Here is a 19096-nt window from a genome sequence, read left to right on the forward strand (position 1 = left end):
TTTGCAGTAAATACACTGCGGCAACATTTGTAATAAAAAATGTATGCAAAAAGCGGCTTCAAACTGTTTGTTTTCTGTACTGCAACTAAATCATTAGCATTATATTTTACAAATGCCTGCAGTGTATCAGTGTATTTTTTGCAACAATCGTATTCAAGGAAATGGCCAAGACAGACAAATTCAGTGACCTATCCTACAATTCACCAATCAGAACCATTTATAACTCTTGAATACTCTTTTAACGTAATATTTATGTATGTGACCTTTAACTGTCCCCAATATCATCCAACTAAAACTTATTTTACTTTTACAAATAAAAACCGGGAGTCACTAAGAAGCATCCAAAACACCTAGAAGAAACACCGAGAAGAAACAAAAGATTTTTGACAAACTCATATAAACCTCTTTATTGAAGTAATACATGAATCTTTTTTTTCACAAAATAAGAAAGTTTAAGTCGACATTACAAAATCATAAGCTTCACAGAGTAAAACAGCGAAATCCCGAATGCCTGAAATCTGTCATAATAGCGGTTATAAGTTTTCGAAGCTCCCATGCATTTGAAAGTTTGAAACTCGACAAAATATGTGTTCCAAGATGGTCCCAATGAGATCCTGACCATTCCCGCTCTTTGCTTTTAGCCAATACAGGTGAAACATTAAGGAGGTGCAATCTTGAGAACTATCGTTTACCGTTTCTTCCAGATGCTAGATGACAAAAGGTTTTGGTAACATGCACTTATCTAACCTTAAAGAAGTTGGACATCACAACTTTGTGGATGCACCCAAGATGGAAGGTATGGGGGACAGCCTTCATGAAAGTGTTTTGGGAAAGTAGGTCCGTTTCATCAGGACCTGAGTTTCAGAGTATGCAGGGTATGGCAGTAGGCTTGGTTGATCCCATGCCGGAGTCATTTATAATCCATTTGATGGAATTGTTTCTGAAAGATTGTGACAAATTAAATGCTTAACTTGACCTAATACAAGTTCATGTTCTACAGAGCTAGAGGTTACATGTTGTAACAACCTCCAGATCAGCAATTGACCAATATTCACGCAGAGTCTTTATGGATATTTTCACATTATTTTCACCGAGGCAGATGGTAACAGGGTAGGGACACTGCCAAAGGAATGTGTTTGCTGCGCTGTTCATTTGAAGAGCTTGCGACTTGACTTAAGACTGGATGACTTGTGATGACTTGTGATGAACTTGTGATGACTTGTGATGACTTGTGATTACTTGTGATGATTTGTGACTCAGGCCTGATGAGCACAAACCTAGAACAAGCCCTTGGAACAAAGACACACGAATGTGTGTTACACAGTGCTCTCAGTAAAGTTTACGGTTGAGAGGTAACGTGTGCAGGTAGTCCATAGGTCAAAACCATTTTTTCCCCACAATTAAGCTGTTTCCTTGGCCTTCTGGTGTTGCATGCACAGGGGTGTCACCAGACCAATTTCCCCCTGGTCTCATTGCCGCAACAAAATCAAACGTAGGATGAGGAGCTTGACATCATCATTTGACTATTTGGGGCCCTGTTCTCGTTTGTATCATTCTGTTGGAAACTGTATCCAATAGTTTGCCAACAGAAACGACTTTGCTGACAGGGCGATTAGCGATCAGCCTGAAAAAAAAAAGATTATAGGAGAGCGGCTCCCCTGTACATGTAATCTTTACAAGCACCCGTGTGCATACACATAATGTTTGGTGGATACTGCTGTTCACTCAAGACCTCCTTGAGACATGGTGCCACGGTCTTGATTGTGGGACACAGTCCAACTGAAGCACAGGACTCCAAAGCCTGGAAATTGAAAAGAAATTCTGAAGTTAAATTTCAACATGAAATAAGTTTTTTTCATTTCATTTCATTACATTTATTTCCACTTCATTCACAGGCAGAGAGCAAAAAATACAGCATTAACAAACACAGAAATACAAATGCTATACAAACAAGTAGAGTGAAGTGGATGGGACCCATAGGAAGCAGAGCTTGTCGAGTACAGGACCCCTGGACAACAAAGTTTGGTTTAGTCCGCAACTCATCTAAAAAGTAAAAGATGTGCTTCAGCTCATACCTCCCATCCTTTATTAACCCACACATTCCAAATAGAATGATACAACCATTTTTTTTCTGAAGCAAAAGGTTGGAATTCTGGCTAACATCACGACTGTGTTGACCGAGTGCTTTGAATAAGCAGAAATATGAAGATGTGGTCACAGTTTGCCACGGTACGCAATAACAAAAAAGACCACTTATTATTTACATCAAGCAAGTAAAAACAAAAGTGCGATAATGCAAAGGAGCCAACTTTTTTTCTAAACCAAGTTGAGGTTTTTACCTTTCTGAACAGTGTAAGAATGGCATATTCGTTAGTAGCCTTGTGTGAAAAAATGAAGTTAATCGAATTTGTCTTTCGCGAACCTTTATAATGCGGTACCCAGTTTAGGTTTTTGTCCACGAGGCGTCTGAAAATTGCATAAGAGCACAAAATGTGTCCCCCAGAGCCGTTCTTTCCATGAGGTCTGGAACTGAGACATGCATTGCCTTGCAGGGTTGCCAAGTAGAGGGCAGGGCTGCAATTGTGTGAACAATGAAGGACACCGTAACTATAGTATAGCCCAGAGATACTGGTGGCATGGGTGGCTTGTGCGTAAAGCACTCGCCTCTCACCAAGGTGACCACGGTTCGAATCCTGGCCGCGGATCACATGTGAGTAGAGTTGTGCGTTGGTTTTCTCCTGTGCCACGAGGGTTTATCTCCGGGCCCTCCGGTTTTCCTCCCTCCGGAAAAATCAAACACTTTCGATCTCAGGCTGTGCTCTGTGGTCATATATGGGTCGATGTGGCCGGCAGCCATAGGCGCCTTTACGTGCCAGCGGCCCGACCACGTTGTAGCCGCATCCTTCGCAATTCAGCATACCAGCTGCGAGTAAGGATGATTAGCCTCCCAAATTATTATTAATTATTATTATTATTACTTTGCATAAAACATAAAGAAGTGAAACAGAAAAAGTCAGCTTGAGCTAAGGTTCAGTCGGGTTTAAATCTGTGTTGTCTATAACGTCTTTATTGTACCATTTCTTCTCTTATGCAAAAACGTGGACAAAAACGTTAATCACGTACCGCACGTACCGCAGTGAAAAGGTTCACATAAGACAACCAGTAAATGCGATTAACTTCATTTCCTGGGTTGCTGTGGTCTAGTGGTTACGGTGTTCGACTCGTGTGCCGTGGTACATGGGTTCGAATCCTGACGGGGAACATGGTGCTTGTGCGCTTGAGCAACGCACTTTACTACGATTACCTCTCTCCACCCAGGTGTAGTAAATGGGTACCTGGTTGGAAGAAATTCCTTCAATGCTTGTGCGCCGTAATGGCAGCCGTGCTAAAGCCAGGGTAATGATAAGAGCGCCAAGAGCGTCACTTCGTTACGAACATGAGCGCTATACAAGACGCATATTTGTATTATTATCATTATTTTTTTTTACAAAAGGTTATGACGAGGCTATTAAAAGTATTTTCTAAAAGCTTTCATAAGACTCTGAGTTGGTCACCTGATGAATTTTCCAAAATTCAGGAAATTTGGCATTGGATGACTCTTATGCATTGTAATTCTGTTTTCCAAACAGCATTCAAGGGAAAAAATTGTGATATGTCAAGTATTGTTGACCCAAGTATTTCAATATCTATCGTGGAAAATCACACGGTTACACTCTCAATGGTTATGATTGTTTGTGTTGAATAATCAAAACAAAATGGAAATGTCAGACACTTACGTTTTTGGACAAGCCGTGCGTATGCAAGTACATTCCAATCAGCATGGGTATTATCTTGAACTTGAACTGGTTTCTCATCGTAGTTACCATCGACAGAACCAGACCTAAGCCTGGAACGAGCTTTCCCACTCGCTTGCTTGTGCTGTAAAAACAAATGTTGAGTAAACTTAATTGTCTTTTTAACCTCAATAAATTAAACCAAAAACTTGCTGAAAACTGCTTTTTGACATGACATTATACAGGGTGTACCGGATAAAAAAAATGACTACTTTTACATAATTGGCATTTTCTCAGCAATCCAAAGTGCTATTCTAAGAAGTTTTTCAGTATTTGAAAGGAAAAGACCTTAGCTTTAATCTGATACCCAAAACAAAAAAATCCACAAATCCTTTTTAAAAAAAAAGGCAAATGTTTTAGGGTTGCATATTTTAAGGTTCACCCTGTAGTGCTAGGGAACTTACATTCTTAATTTAGTAACATCCCCAGGTGAGGCCACACAGCATGAAAGAATGGTGTACAGAATCGGCAAGTGCGTCTTGAATTCCTTCATGGCGTCTTGCCACTTGAAATTCATCACGTCGTCGCGGGTCACCTCCGATGTCTGCATGGACTCTTGTTGTAAGAACCGTTTCATTTGCATGCCTGCCCTTCTTGCGATGACTGCTATTATTTGTTTCGTTGCACACGGGTTACAGTCCATGGCGTGATCAACTGCTGCCCCATAACAACCTCTTTGGATTTGATCAAAGACTATATCTTTAAATCTCTGTGTGGAAAAACAACAAGATTAAAGGGAAAATACAACATTTGCAAACATCAAAAAATAAAACTACCAAATCATTTTGAAATACCTTGCTGGACTGTTAGTGAATGACAGTGTTAAGCATCCTGTAAAATCATGGCACCTGGTATACTGTCATTTTCAAGAAAAGTGGTATTTTTGTATCAATTTCCAACGCTGATCGGCCGATCAGCGTTGGAAACAACTGGCTTTTTTTCAAATACTGGCCCCAATTGCCCATCCCACTTGTTTGCAATCGATTACAAACCTATGAACGGGTACGAGCCAGCTAGACTGGTTCCCTGACCTTACAATTCCCCAATGTATGTAAACTGCTCATGGAGTCGGGGAACCAGACTACAGGAAAATGGACGTTTTTCTTGGTTTTTATAGCATTTTCGAACCCAAAACCTCAAAAAAGTCAGTGTAACTATATTTGCTATATATTTCCAACCCCCCAATTCCATCCATTTCTGAAAATTACAGCAAAAGCAAATGATGTATATTCCCTTTAACTGTCAGATGGCAAGCTCAAAAGTAAAAAAAAAAAAAAAAAAAACAAGTTCAAGTAAATTTCACAAATAAAATTGATTTATGTTTGAGGACAAACACAGGGCTGTTTCGGTAACTTTTTGTGACATGTGACATGTGAAGTTTCAAGTGTAGTTCTGTTTATAAAAAATGGTGGCATATACTACGTGATTTCATTCTCAAATATAAATCTTAACAAAAACAAAGGCTGTTTCGGCCGGTTGCCGAAACAGCCAACACGAAAAGTTGTGCTAAATTAACACATTTTCCCCTCAACCATGACCGTTTTCAAAACAGTCACGGTGGCGGGGCACTCTAGTGTGTAAACACCTTCGATCGTTGACCCCATTGTCACTCTTTTGTTTGAAGTTTTCAGGAAGATGCCCATATGTTTTTGTACACGATCGTCGGTTGTGGATCTTTGAGAATTGTGGACCCTATTGTCTTCTATTGTTCAATGTCCCCTATGGAGTACCGAAGTGTGACGTCATTTAGAACCAGAAAGAATAGTGCAAACGAATGGAGTACGCACGCGTGCTGGTTCACAGGCAGAATCACGCGCTAATGTCTTTCACACACATTTTGTGCGCGTGACGTATTCACTTCGGTACTCCATTGAATGCAGAAACAAACTGACAGACACCCCCACACACAGTCGTGAATATCTACACGCCCGAGGACAATGCTTTGTGTTTCCCTTTGTCCCTGTAATTTAACACTCCCCCATAGGCCAAGCACATAACTGTACGATCGAGGATTGTTTTCAACAAAAGACGCAACGCTCGAGGACTGAAGGGATCTTTTGTTCTCCCTTTGTGTATCTGTCCTCAATCGTAAACCACACATACTGAAATTTGTATCCTTGTGGAGACATTTCTTTGTTCTTGTGTAGTAAAGTTTTCGAGTTTGAAAGTGAAGTTTCAAAATGCTCTTATTTTAACCAGAATTAATTTCCTTGGCTGAAATTCGGACTTAATATCCCTTTTCTGAAACTCTTCCATTTGCGACCGATCAACCCACCTTGGAAATTCCTAGTTTTTGAGTAAAATCCATATATCTACTTCGTGAAAACCTTGTGGAGACGTACTCAGAAATTGCCCTGTGGAGACGTATGCAATCTTTTGTTCCCTACTGTGTGCACGTCTCCAGAGGGCACGGTGTATCAGATCACACATGTACACACAGATGGACAAGCAAACAGTATGACCCTTTGGCTTCTCGGGCGGGGCATAACAATTAAAAAATATTTAAAATTAAGCATACATTAACTAGCCTTCTTCCCCACCTGATTCTTATCCGTAGGACACTGCACTTCCTCAACTTGTACCGGTAGATCATCTGTATCACATGCTACATTGTGGCGTTTAGGCATCCGAACTTTCGACAAAAACAAACAAAATAGGAGTCAAGAAGATTCTGACAATTAAAAATAGGGTACTGTGCGGTTGCACGTGTCTCTTCAGTTACTGCCAGAGGATATGTTTACATATCTAGCAATGTATAAATTATTGGCAGGCATAAATGACAGATTAAGTCAAACAATGCTTCGGTACTGAATCAATCAACTGTGCCATGTGGCATGAATCGGGAACTAGTCTCTATTTACTACACATTTCTCCATAATCAGCCACCAGACTAGAACACTGATTGAAGAAGTCAGTCTTTTCAAATAGTTGGACCATGGTTGGACATGTACCAGTGATCTTAAGGCTCATTTTGTAATCACTTGACTTCCCTTTCATGTGCAAACCATTGAAGAAATGTCTTGAGTCTGCAACTTGGTTGGTGAAATACTGAGGACCTTTTCTTTGCCCATTGGAAATTTTGGAGAAATTTGCTGGCTAAAGAGTGAGTGAAGTTGGCCTGATTTACTTTTACACGTTTCTGAGCTGGTTAGTCTGGGTATCACCCATTACCCACGGAGCCCAGTTTCCTGTATAATGTCCAAGCATGCGTGATGTCATTTCATTCTGAAATCAGGGACTTAGATTGTGATTGGTCAATTTTGATGCTTCAGTTTTGTAATACAACATTCTGTACAAAAATGCTACTCTTTGTTGGCGTGATGTTTACGCACGCAGGGAGCTTGAATTACGCGCATACGGCACCTGCTGATTGGTCAGAGTCTCGAGGTCATACGCAGTCTAGTTGCATAATTATAATCACCCAATCTGTTGACACATATTAGACCATGGTCTATCGCAAAGACTAGGTCTCAGTCTGGTTCTGACATGACAGTGCACAAACATGACTTGGAAATTTTGGCCACCGGTATCAAATGTGGAAATAATCGTCATAGCGATTTTTGGCAAGGTATACACCTCCAGAGTTGGAAAATATGTGATAGCATTGCAGCGGTGGCAGCTTTTTGGGTGTTATCACCCTTTTTTTCAAAATGTCCATCAAAATGCTTGTTACCACTCTAGGGGCAGTATCCGCTCCGTTCACAAGTACCCCCTCACCGGCAAAGAAAGCACAGTTGGGGGTGCCCAACCGACGCTATCTTGCCGGACTGCAATTTTGCGTGGACATAGTACAAATCCCCTGGTGTACGTGCGTCACACACAAGGAACGGTGCGCGTCAATCAGCTAAATGTCCCGCCCATGGGACGTCGTTGCTAGGTAAAAGGGCGCCCTCTTTCGTTGGCGCACGGAGCTCATACCTTGCGCATGCGCACTATAATCATTGATGCCCTAATTTGATACTGACCAAACCCCCAGGCTGATGGCCTAATAGGTACCTTTACTGTAGCAGTGCTGCCAACCTACGAGGGTCGCTTCATCTCCTACTGTCCCTTTAGTTCTTTTCCTTGACACTCGCTTTAAAGTAAGTTTGACCCCTTGTGGTGCTTTGCTAGTTGAATGTTTGATAAATGGCTTCTTCTTTGTGGCTAAAAAAGAAGAGGGGGAGAGAGGAGAGAAAAAAACACCGCACCTCAGAAACGATGAATATTTGCTGTAAAACAAATATTTAATATCACATCCATTATCTAAGATTTTAGACTTTGCATCGTGGAGATCAGTATCATTTTAGTTTGCGGAAACATGTGGTAATAACTACTGTCGCTCAGTAGACATTTAGTTCTGATAAGAACTTGTCCTGCTTATCATCAACTATCGCTAAGTAGTTTTAGTTCTGATAAGAACAGTCCTGCTTTAAGTCCCTAAAGAACTTGTCTTTGGTCTCAACGTTTTGACTAGCCAGCTCTAGTCATCGTCAGGAGACTGAGGAGACTAGAGCAGGCAAGTCGAAACGTTGAGACCAAAGACTAGTTCTTTAAAGCAGGACTTGAAATCTGGCGTTCGAAAACTGTACACGTCAGCAAGTAGGATGAGCTGAACAAAATCAGTGTGTGATCTAGACGCAATTTTGACAGAACCTTCACGAGTCAAGAGAAGATCCCACCTGCTTTTGGCATTTTGATTTCAACATCTTTTTGTGCAGCCACGTTGTTCCATACAGGTGTTTGTGTGGCCCTGTGTGTCAGGTCCGTAATTGTGCTTTGCTCGCTTTGCTTGTGATGTTCGTTAAGTTTTGTCCTCTTTGATGCCTTCCTCTCTGCTTTTTGGACATGGTTCCGTTTGGATGTCACGTGTTCCGTCACTACTCTGACTTCACTTGTTGATGCCTTGACTTTCGACGTCGCATTATGGCAACCTCCTTCATCTTCCGTCATTACATTATGGCAAGCTGTTAGTAAGGGGAAAAAAAGAATGATTTGGACTTCACCACTACAGGAAAAATTACAGAATTTGGGGAAGGCACAAAATAGCTTTTTATAGCCTCAATCCTGCAAAATCCTCCATTTTTCAAAGAGGATTTAGGAAGATTTGGGAAGGTTCGTTGTCGTTGACCTCTGCAGATTGAGCTGTAGCAGTGTCGCCTGTGGCTGTTGAGGCCAATGCTGGAATAGCACAGCAGTCTTTGCCGCAGCAGCCACATTTATGCCTTGTCTCTGGACAGCTTGTGGGAAGGTATGGGCTAATCAATCAAAGCGTTGATTAGTCGGTTACATCTTTTGTTTGATTAATTAACTTTTGAAAATACAGGCTTCCTTTCAGAAGGTGTAAAACAATGGCCAAGCCTGCTCTAAAGCAAAAATCTCAAACATTGCATGTAGCAAAATCGTGGCTCTTTTCTCATCCTGCATATATTGATAAAGGGAACAATTAATCGATTGAATTCCTGAAGTTGTGGCCTTTACAGGTGAAACCTCAAGAATTAAGCAGATATCCTTATCAGACCTGCAAATCTTGGAGACTTGTAATTACCCTTGCACGGCGTCCATTCAGGCGTCTGTGTTTCTTTGCTACTCTCGAAAAAATCCAACCACTTGCGTTTATTTCTCAGCACTCCTATGTATCCTATGAAGAGAAATAAACATAACACACAAATTTCAATGCTTTAAAAATAATCAGTACTGAAATTGACAGTGTATATATGCTGGGCCCGATCGGTTGACCTGTCAAACGCGTTGTGTGATGGGTCGACTCTACTTCTAGAATAAGAAGGCACCTCTCATTAGCTAATGAGAGGTGCCTTCTAAATCAAGAAGTAGGTCGACTCTGTAAGATATGTCTGACTTTACTTACCTTTTCACACAAAAATTTCTCCATTAGAGCCGCAAAGTAGAAAGAAAAGGTCATGATCGACTTACACTTACACTTACACTTAATTGACACATCAACTGATCACACCCGACATACATGTATACTACATTTATGTCATGTTGCATGCATATTGAGCAAATGTTGGGGCTTCCTGGAGCGGGCCGGTGTATTCTAAGTATAGAGCCAAGTCCCCTGTATAACGTCTGACATGACAAAGCAAGCAGATTTATGCAATCTTGCTCGTGCCTCAGCCAAATTGTGACGTCATTTCATCCCCAAATCAGGATTAAGTAAAACTGTGATTGGCCAATTCGAATGCAGTGTTTTGTAATACTAGTAATACAACAGCCGGCCGGGAGAGCGCGTAACATAAATACAGAGCCTTAATTTGTCTGGGGGATTTTTTTCATCGTTGTCTATGTGGGTGGTGGGTGGGGGGGGGGGGGGGGGGGGGAGGGGGGGGGGGCCTTTGGCGCATTAGTCCAAGTAGGCCTAAGCCCTAACTTTGACCTAGCCCTAGCCCTGGCCTAGGCGGGCTTGAGTAACTCCAGCTGACTGCTGACATGCTCATCACTCCTCCTAATCCAATTGCATTTATTTTACCAAGTTTATCTTAATTGCTCACCGTTTTTGTTCAGCCGCTTTCGTAAACTGGAAAACTCCTTCCAGACTGGTACTAACTGATGTACATAAAACAAAAGTATGTTGCATTCGCTGCAAACAAACTGGTCCATGATACATGTGATATCGTTGGCTTCCAATTCAAATAAGTCCATCAATATTTGCGCGACCGTGTCGTCGTCCCGTTTACTGGTACGATTTTGTCTGTCATGTCTGTAAACGCGATCGCGCAATGTGACTCCAAAAACGACGGGATTCGTACAAATTACACAATTATTGACATTCAACACAATCTTTAAAGCCATTTTTTGGGACAAAATCTACACATTCATTCATGTCATGTGCACCCCAGCAACTCCGTGTTTGATCGGGGGTCAGACAAGACGACCGTTGAGACAACTCGACTCGGGACAAGTCACCCGTTGAGACAACTCGACCGTTGAGACAACTCGACCGTATGTGCGATAAATGGAAAGACAAGTCGACCGTTGAGACAAGTCGCCTCGCATGTTTTTGGGCCTAGTTTAGGGGAAAGTACCGGGGATTTTGACGGCGGCTGATCGCCGTTTGGGAGTTATGACACATAATAGAGCAGAGCCGATATAGCGCAGCGTGATTGTCCTTGCACATCGTTCGAATTTGCCGGGCCTGTGCGCGCATCTCCGGTCAACCGCGTGGCCGTACCGTGCACGTGCCGTGCACGTTAGCTGTCTCAACGGTCGAGTTGTCCCGAGTCGAGTTGTCTCAACAGCCGACTTGTCCCGAGTCGAGTTGTCTCAACGGTCGACTTGTCTGACATTCGTTTGATCCGCAATTCGCAAATTTACCGCGAATTGAACCGGCTATAGGTACTAGACGTAAACATGATTGCGATATTGTATGTAATTAGTCTGGTTCGCGACCTATCATGCGACATGTGCGTCACATGCACAAACAGTACAAATAACTACAAAGCTAGTTTAAACGTAAGTACTCGGGCACGCAGCTTTCCTGTCTAATTTTAATGATTATTGTCTTCTAAGTTCTAGCTGTCTTGTCTGAATTTTGCTGACGTGACGTTAGGGATATCTCATTTACGTACATGTTGGGCATCCGGGCTTTAATTTGATGAGGCGAGGCCAGGGTAAAACAAATCTATGCTACTGCTAGGAAAGAGTGTTCATGTTGCAACCTGACAACACGCTACTTCGATCGGCGGTTGTGTATTATTTATAGGCCTACAACAAAATTGGAAACTGTCTCTCAGTCCCAGATTCATTTTTGCAATGACAGACCTTCATTTAGATGATATATGAAGAAAAAAGCAGCGCCAGAATGCAACATGCTTTCCGCTATGCCTATGGTAACAGAACTATTTCATGTTAATTGGCTGGTTCCCTGACGAAATAGTGTTGAACGTCACAATCTTTGGCTGTTGGAACCTACTTCTGAAATCAGAAGGCTTCCTCCGTCTGCAGACGGAGGAAGCCTTCTGATTTCAGAAGTAGTTGGAACCCAAATGTTTCTCGGACTCTTTTTCTATAAAAAAAAAACAACACCCTTCAAACCATAGTCCGAGTAACTTGGACCTAGGTCTACAAGTCAGCTTTTTTAACATTGGGACATGGTCTGGCAATAGTCCGAGTAACTTGGACCCTAAATTGCCTTTTTTTAACATCGGGACATGGTCTGCCAATCCTGACATGCCCGATGTAGTCTGAGTATAAATTGGGACTCTACAAATCACCTTTTTAACATTTAAAAAAAAACCAAAAACCAACAAACGAACATACAACCCCAACATTCCAATAAACAACAAACAGACATGCATTAAAATCACACACATATCATATTTCACCGGTACATTACATTACAGTATGTGTCCGAAAATTTGTTTTAACATACTAAATTGTAACGAAATCTTGGATCCTTGACTTGATTGAGAACCAGCCAAATGTGTTAAAATTGACCGGGCGACTACAATCCGAATGACTACAATATTAACATATGATATTGTAATCATCCAGGTACTTTTCCCAAAAGAATACAATTCACAGACACTTTCAACTCACATCAGTCGAGAAAATTAATGACCTGCTCTAAACTTTTTTTTTGTTCCATTTAATTTCCGTTGTTACAGGTGTTGATGTCTATTCATACTATCTCCAGAGGAGCAATAATGTCACATCAGGAATAAGATCAGTCAACCAGCATGACATCTATTATAAAGCTGACCCCCTTCTCGGGGGTAGGGGATGAGTCTCCGCCCTGCTATATGCTTCAGGTGGATGAGTTCCGCTTTCTTCTGGACTGTGGCTGGGACGAGAGTTTCAACTTGGACTACATCGAGAACTTAAAAAAGTAGGTCTTTGAAATGAAGGTTACAATGTACATGTATATTATTTTTTATTGTTACCTGTGCTACACAACTGAAAACATACTCTTCAAATGTTCAGTTGTTCTTTAACCCTAACATACATGTACCTACATCCATCAAAATACACACCCCTGTTTTGGAGGATTTTGGTGGAATCAGGATACCTCCATATTGAAAAAGTTGGGGGATTTTGATGGATTCAGGACAGTAAGCTTAACGGTACTGTAGGATTTGATGGATTCAGGATACCTCCATATTGAGCAGTTGGGGGACTTTGATGGATTCTGGATCTCAACAGATTTACTCCCGGCTAACTGGTGGATTCTGATAGACTCACTGGCCACCAACATTTTTGTGCATGGCAAAATTGATGGATTTTGGCAGATTTAGGATACTTTCTAGCAAAAATACCCAAGGGGTTAGGGTTTAGAATTAGAAATTATTGTGATGACATTTTCTCTGTAGCCTGTACATTCATGTCAATTTAACAGATGGGAAGACTGTGAATTGGTTTTCCTTACCGGGAACATGGTGTTTGTGCCCTTGGGCAAGACACTTAACTACAATTGCCTCTCTCCACCCAGGAGTATGGGTGTCTGTGAGGGTAGAGGTCTGAATTTGGCTGATATCTGCCCCAGCGTGGTCTCTTGGCCTGATGAACGGGGGGAATAATTGTAAAACGCTTTGAAATTGTTGATATGAGATGGAAAGTACTATACAGGGTGGATCAAAAAAATGAAACCGAGATATTATTGCTAATTGGAACAGAAGTAGGGCACATGTGAATCAAAGGGAGATATCATCTGTTAGGGTTGAATCTCCTCTTTAAAATGACACCCTGATCATGTCCTTACATTCACGGTTGACTGAGCAGTGACCAATTTTATGCAAGGGTCTATTTAGCGGCTTGTGCCACTTTTCGTGGTGAAATCATTGTTTTCCCCACCTGCCTTGAATGGCAACCATAGCCTTTCACTCTGTGACAAATGACACCACAAAAACCACAGTTGAAAAGTGGCGCAAGCCTCTAAATAGACCCTTTCATAAAATGGGTCACTGCTCAGTCAACCGTGAATGTAATATTAAAACATGATCAGGGTGTCATTTTAAAGAGGAGATTCGACCCCAACAGAGAATATCTCCCTTTGATTCACATGTGCCCTACTTCTGTTCCAATTAGCAATAATATCTCGGTTTCGTTTTATTTATAAGAGTTACAGTTTATAAGCATTACCATTTGTTTTTATGAAAAATGTCATGCTTCTGTACAGAAAACTCTTCCCCTCAAATATGTAAAAAAAAAAAAGTAAGACACATTGGTCTTGCAATTTACTTGCGACGGTTCACTCCCTGTATGTACTTGCATTATCTATGCTCTGCTTTTTTTCCCTCCAGGCATGTTCATCAGATCGATGCCATGTTACTAACCTACCCAGACCACCTCCACCTTGGTGCCTTGCCGTACATCGTTGGCAAGTGCGGCCTGACGTGCCCCATCTACGCAACCATCCCTGTCTACAAGATGGGACAGATGTTCATGTATGACCTGTACCAAGTAAGTACCTGGTGCAACACAGTTAGGGATGCCTTGCACAAGACTTGTTCAACCCAGGATCCTTGCATAGTACCGGTAGATTGTGCCTGGCAGATAGTGCTTGGCATACATGTAGGTGCCGATGTACTTACATGTATGTGTCCTTCTGAGTGGCACCTCCAACTTTTCATTTGTATCTATTGAGGGGAAACTTTTGAATCTTGTGTGATCACAGGGAGTGAGACTCTAAAGAGTAAAATCACTCGTGTGATAGGTGAAGAATGTACCTTGCTCGATCTCAAGACTCTTGTTCCCAGCCACAAAGAGTCTCATATTTCAGAGTCTGCCCCCGCCCCCTCAAAAAAAAAAATATGCTACTGATAATTTTATAGAGGTATTTTTTTATTTTTATTTTTATTTTTTTTTGGGGGGGGGGAGATGGGTTAAATATGATCAGTGTAGCTTTCGTGATTATTTTTAGTGAAATTGCCAATCACGAGAAATATATTTTATCAAAAACTATTCATCCTTTAATCAAATTTTTAATGTTTTTTTTTTACCCTTACTCCCTTGGCATTTTTGTTAGGTTGCAACCTCAATCCTGCAAAATCCTCCAACAGCCTCCATGTAAAAATTGCATACAGCCTCAATCCTGCAAGATCTTCCATTATTTCTTGAATTTGGTCATTGGAGGGGTGACCACTTCCTCAATCCTGCAAAATCCTCCAGCAATCACTGTCAATATGTTGAGGCAGAGCCAGTGACATCCTGGAGCAGTGCGGAGGATTTCAAGTATAATCTTGGCCTAAATTTATGCACGGCTGAGCATAAACAACCCAATGTTCGTCACAGACTTTGACACAGTTGCATCCTCCAAAATCAGCCAGCACATTTTGCCGTATAGCCTCAATTGTGCAAAAATCCTCCATTTTGCAAAGATGATTTTGGAGGATTTGGGAAGGTTAGGGTTAATAAAGTGCAAGATTTAAGACCAATGTGTTGATACATGTATTCTTTATTAAATTGATGCATACAGAATACATTGAGGAAGTACAGGCAACCATCCCAAGACAAATATTAATATATCTTGCAAGTCAAGTAAGTGCACTGCACTTACATTTTACCGGAACTCTGTCTCCTGTTTTGTTTCGTTTTCAGTCGAGGCACAATTCAGAAGAGTTTGACTTGTTCACACTGGACGATGTAGACTCGGCGTTTGACAAGATCATTCAGTTGAAGTACTCCCAGAGCACCAACCTCAAAGGTACACATTACGTTTATTAGCGTCGCTGGTTCATTGCTGTGTGGCTGATGCATAACTCATCAAGCTGATGGCAGATTTAACCAGTTCACGTTGGATGACGTGTATTCACGCAAAGGTTTTGCGGTATTGGGAACAATTGACGGATAAACACGCAGCAAGTGAGGCTAAAAATATCTGTCAGCGATCCGCTCCCAGCCAGCGAGCAAGGTCGGAAATATCAGGGTATTCTACCGGCAGATGACGGCCTGAACCCGTCTGGCATCGAGGTTTGTGAAAAACTTCATCCGGTCAATGCCAAAATAATACCGGCGCAAACTGGTTAAGGAACTGGAGATCTTTTGAGCTGCTGCATAAGAGAATATCAAGATTACGGTACTTGGTTTAAAAGACCAGTCTTTTATAATATTAATGTGTGTTCATAAGTCACGCGTAACATAATTATTGCTCAAGGCACAACATCATTAGGCCCCAAAAAACAAAACTTGTTTTTCGAAACTTCGTGCGTTTATCTGTGCAACAATTTTGAATGTTGCATTTTTTGTTCCTGAGTTATGCAGATGTGATGAAAAAAAATGAAAAATCGATAAAAATTCACTCGATGATGTCATCATAATGTCACTTCAATTTTCATCTGTAACACATTCCTTACTATGTACACACAAAGTTTCAACCCAATTGGCCTTGTAGTTCTCTAGATATGGGCCGTTGAAAAATGCATCTTGAAGATGACTTCGCATGACCCCTGATGACATCATCGTGACATGAGAGTAAAATGCATGAGTTCAGTACAGGGTCTGTGCAAAGTTTCATCACATTTGAAGTCTGTTGAATGTCAAAAGAGGGGTGCGAAATGAAGCATGGACAAAGTCTATTGGATTTGGAATAGAACAAGAAGTAATCAAAAAAAAAAAAATCAGTAGAAAAACAATCCTTGACCAACCGACCTTCCTGATATTTTTAGTGTGAGGGCAACACAACAGTTTCATTTTGGCCTTATTACCTCTACTCGCTGGGTTCATTTTACAAAGACCATCTCTGGAGTAGACAGCTTAATGCTGCCATTTCCGCACAAATAAGCTACAATCAATCACTCAAAGTAACCATCTATGTGTACCAAGGATGGAGTACCCATTTGCTGGGCACGTGTGGTCTATTGGTTGAACACAGGATTCATGATCGTGAGGTTGTGGGTTCAAGCCCCACCGTGGTCATGCGTGTTGTGCCCTTGAGTAAGGCACTTTACCTCAATTACTCCTCTCAACCAAGGTGTGAAATGGGTACCGGCATTATTCCATGCTGGGAAGGTAACAGACTCGCTGTGGAGGAGGTGTGGCGATCCCCCCACAGCAGCATATGAGTCTGGCCCAATCGCTAGGTTAGGAGTAGGTTAGGAGTTGGTTAGGAGTAGCGATTAGTGACAAAGTATCGTGCCTAGAACACATGCACCACAACCCCCAGACTGGAATCGAACCCACAACCAGCAGAATAACTCACTGACCACAAGGTGGATTCTCCAGACCACTAGAGGCCCTGGCACTTCAGTCTCATTCTACATCTTCTCTTTCTACACATTGCAATTCACTTTTCCCACTTTGTTTCCCCCCAAATCAGGCAAAGGCCATGGCCTGACAATTACGCCCCTGCCTGCCGGTCACATGATCGGAGGCACGCTGTGGCGCATAGTCAAAGACGGTGAGGAAGAGATCATCTATGCCATTGACTACAACCACAAGAAGGAGCGACACCTCAACGGATGCGTCTTGGAGTCACTGAACCGACCATCGCTTCTCATCACTGATGCCTTCAATGCCACGTATGTACAGGCCAGAAGGAGGCTCAGGGACGAACAACTGATGAGTAAGTCTATCATCAGAATCGTTATTATAAATATTTGCTGGTAATGTAAGCAAGGAATCCAACCCTAACCCTGCTGAATCCAACAGGATCCAACTATGTCATATACCCGATGGAGCCTGTTGGATTGAGCAGTTAACCCCTTGTGTACATTCCTCATGCAAAATGTTAGATTCAGCAGGCAACTGAACCACATTATAACGCATTGTTGGACTCCGTTGGATTCAGCAGACAACTGAAAATGAGGCACAGTGGATTGAACAGGAAAGTCCGGTTGGACTCTGTTGGATTTAGCAGGGTAGTCCTGAGGAAGTGCTAGGGGGTTAGGTAGAGTAGATCATTTGCAACTATCCAAAAAGTACCTGACAAAGTTATTGCTGAAAAGCTTACTTGTATTTAAGATAGTAATGGCACTAAACTCCGTGTGAAATTATTCTTTCTGGCATGCTGTCATTTTGAAAAAAACAATAAAAGAAGGCCATTTCCAAAGATGCGTCGGGTGACACATTTTTGAAAATTTACGTTAGTTGGTTTGTGATCCATTAATAGGTGCGCGCAAGCATTGGCACATTAGGACATTATTCGTCAGTTCAGTGCATGACATCGTGTAGCTGCAATCGGCTGAATAAGAACGTGTCCCAAACACTGATTTCAAGCGCAATTCAAAACACGATTTTGCAAATTTAATTGAAACCGAGATCCCAGCATATTGTTTTCTCAGAATATACAGCATTCATCAGAGCAAAAAACTTCATCAGTTTAGTTGTTAAGCATCCCGTCTTTAGATTGTGAGCACTTTTGTTGCTTCAAACAACAAAAATGACAAATGATCTTTTACGCCTGCTGTACCGCACCCTTACTTCAACTTTCCCAAAAAGTGCCTTCTCTGTGGGTTTGTTTGGCGCTGCCAATTAATTTCTGCCTCAGCAGTAAGTCTGTTATGTTCAGAACCGATAGGAAATAAATACACCGAACAAGTCTATGGTGAGCTTCCCAGGCCCTCTTAATCCCTCTGAATCAGTACCATTAATGACTGCCAGATTCACCCTGTGGTGGCATTTATTATGCACACCATAAGTGCAAGGTTTTTAAACTCTTATGGCAAGGTCTAGCTTTCACGCATGAAGAAACCTTTGGAGAGACTCTGACAAAATGTTCAGTTTTAAAGAGAAATATTATGGGAAACCCACAGAATCTGTTAGGGATTGAATTCAAAATCAACATATTGCAGACTTGTCTTTAAGGCCTCTGATACTACCCTGTGAAATTATTCCGTCTGGCTTGTTGAAACGTAGGTGATTTCCAACGATTAGCTGATGGACTGATTTTTGGAATCAAGAGTGCTATCGTTCCATGATCAAAACGTTGTGCATGTTTTTTTCCCACTGTTTTCTCGAAAAGTGTAATATCCACCGAGCTAAAACTTCAACAGGTTAGGGTTTGAACACTCTTCTTTGGATTTTGAGTGGTGTTATTATTGAAAATAAGCAAAATGCATGAAAAACAAGTGATCCTATATGTGATGTGATCAAGCTAAATGAGTCTTTTGTCCGGTATTTTTATTTTGAGATACAGGCCAAAATAGGGCCACTTCATCACATCACTTCATCACATTTCTTGGTGTTCTGACTTCCATAAGTTTTAAACTAACGATGGTATCAGCATGCGGTTTTCACATTAGTAATGCTGAGAGTGTGCTCTTTTCAAATCTGTAATAAAAAAATTTGACCAGGGTCGACAAACGACTCATTTAGTTTGATTACCTCAC

General features: G+C 41.5%; 2 protein-coding genes across 4 annotated transcripts in view; one reads left to right on the forward strand and one right to left on the reverse strand.

The window, feature by feature from the left end:
* Positions 1–379: 379 nt before the first annotated feature.
* LOC119741727 lies at positions 380–10726 on the reverse strand. Its single transcript, XM_038217599.1, has 8 exons — positions 10325–10726; positions 9361–9453; positions 8495–8779; positions 7830–7979; positions 6374–6465; positions 4238–4542; positions 3777–3918; positions 380–1801 (listed from the first exon to the last, which is right to left on the reverse strand). Exons 1-8 carry the CDS (start codon positions 10623–10625, stop codon positions 1640–1642), a joined length of 1530 nt encoding a protein of 509 aa, XP_038073527.1. The 5' UTR covers positions 10626–10726; the 3' UTR covers positions 380–1639.
* Positions 10727–11222: 496 nt separating this feature from the next.
* The window catches only part of LOC119741005 (cleavage and polyadenylation specificity factor subunit 2-like), a 29812-nt gene continuing 21938 nt past the window's right edge, over positions 11223–19096 (forward strand). For 2 of the 3 annotated variants that reach the window (XM_038216562.1, XM_038216561.1), the window contains exons 1-4: positions 12512–12660; positions 14072–14231; positions 15369–15474; positions 17086–17331. In XM_038216562.1, coding sequence (XP_038072490.1) covers positions 12512–12660; positions 14072–14231; positions 15369–15474; positions 17086–17331 — 661 coding nt within the window. Of the gene's footprint in view, positions 11286–12439; positions 12661–14071; positions 14232–15368; positions 15475–17085; positions 17332–19096 lie in introns of those variants that run through there. The other variant, XM_038216560.1, reaches the window with a different exon arrangement.

This window comes from Patiria miniata, unplaced genomic scaffold (assembly GCF_015706575.1).
Source record: "Patiria miniata isolate m_02_andy unplaced genomic scaffold, ASM1570657v1 HiC_scaffold_5, whole genome shotgun sequence".
Taxonomy (NCBI): Eukaryota; Metazoa; Echinodermata; class Asteroidea; order Valvatida; family Asterinidae; genus Patiria; species Patiria miniata.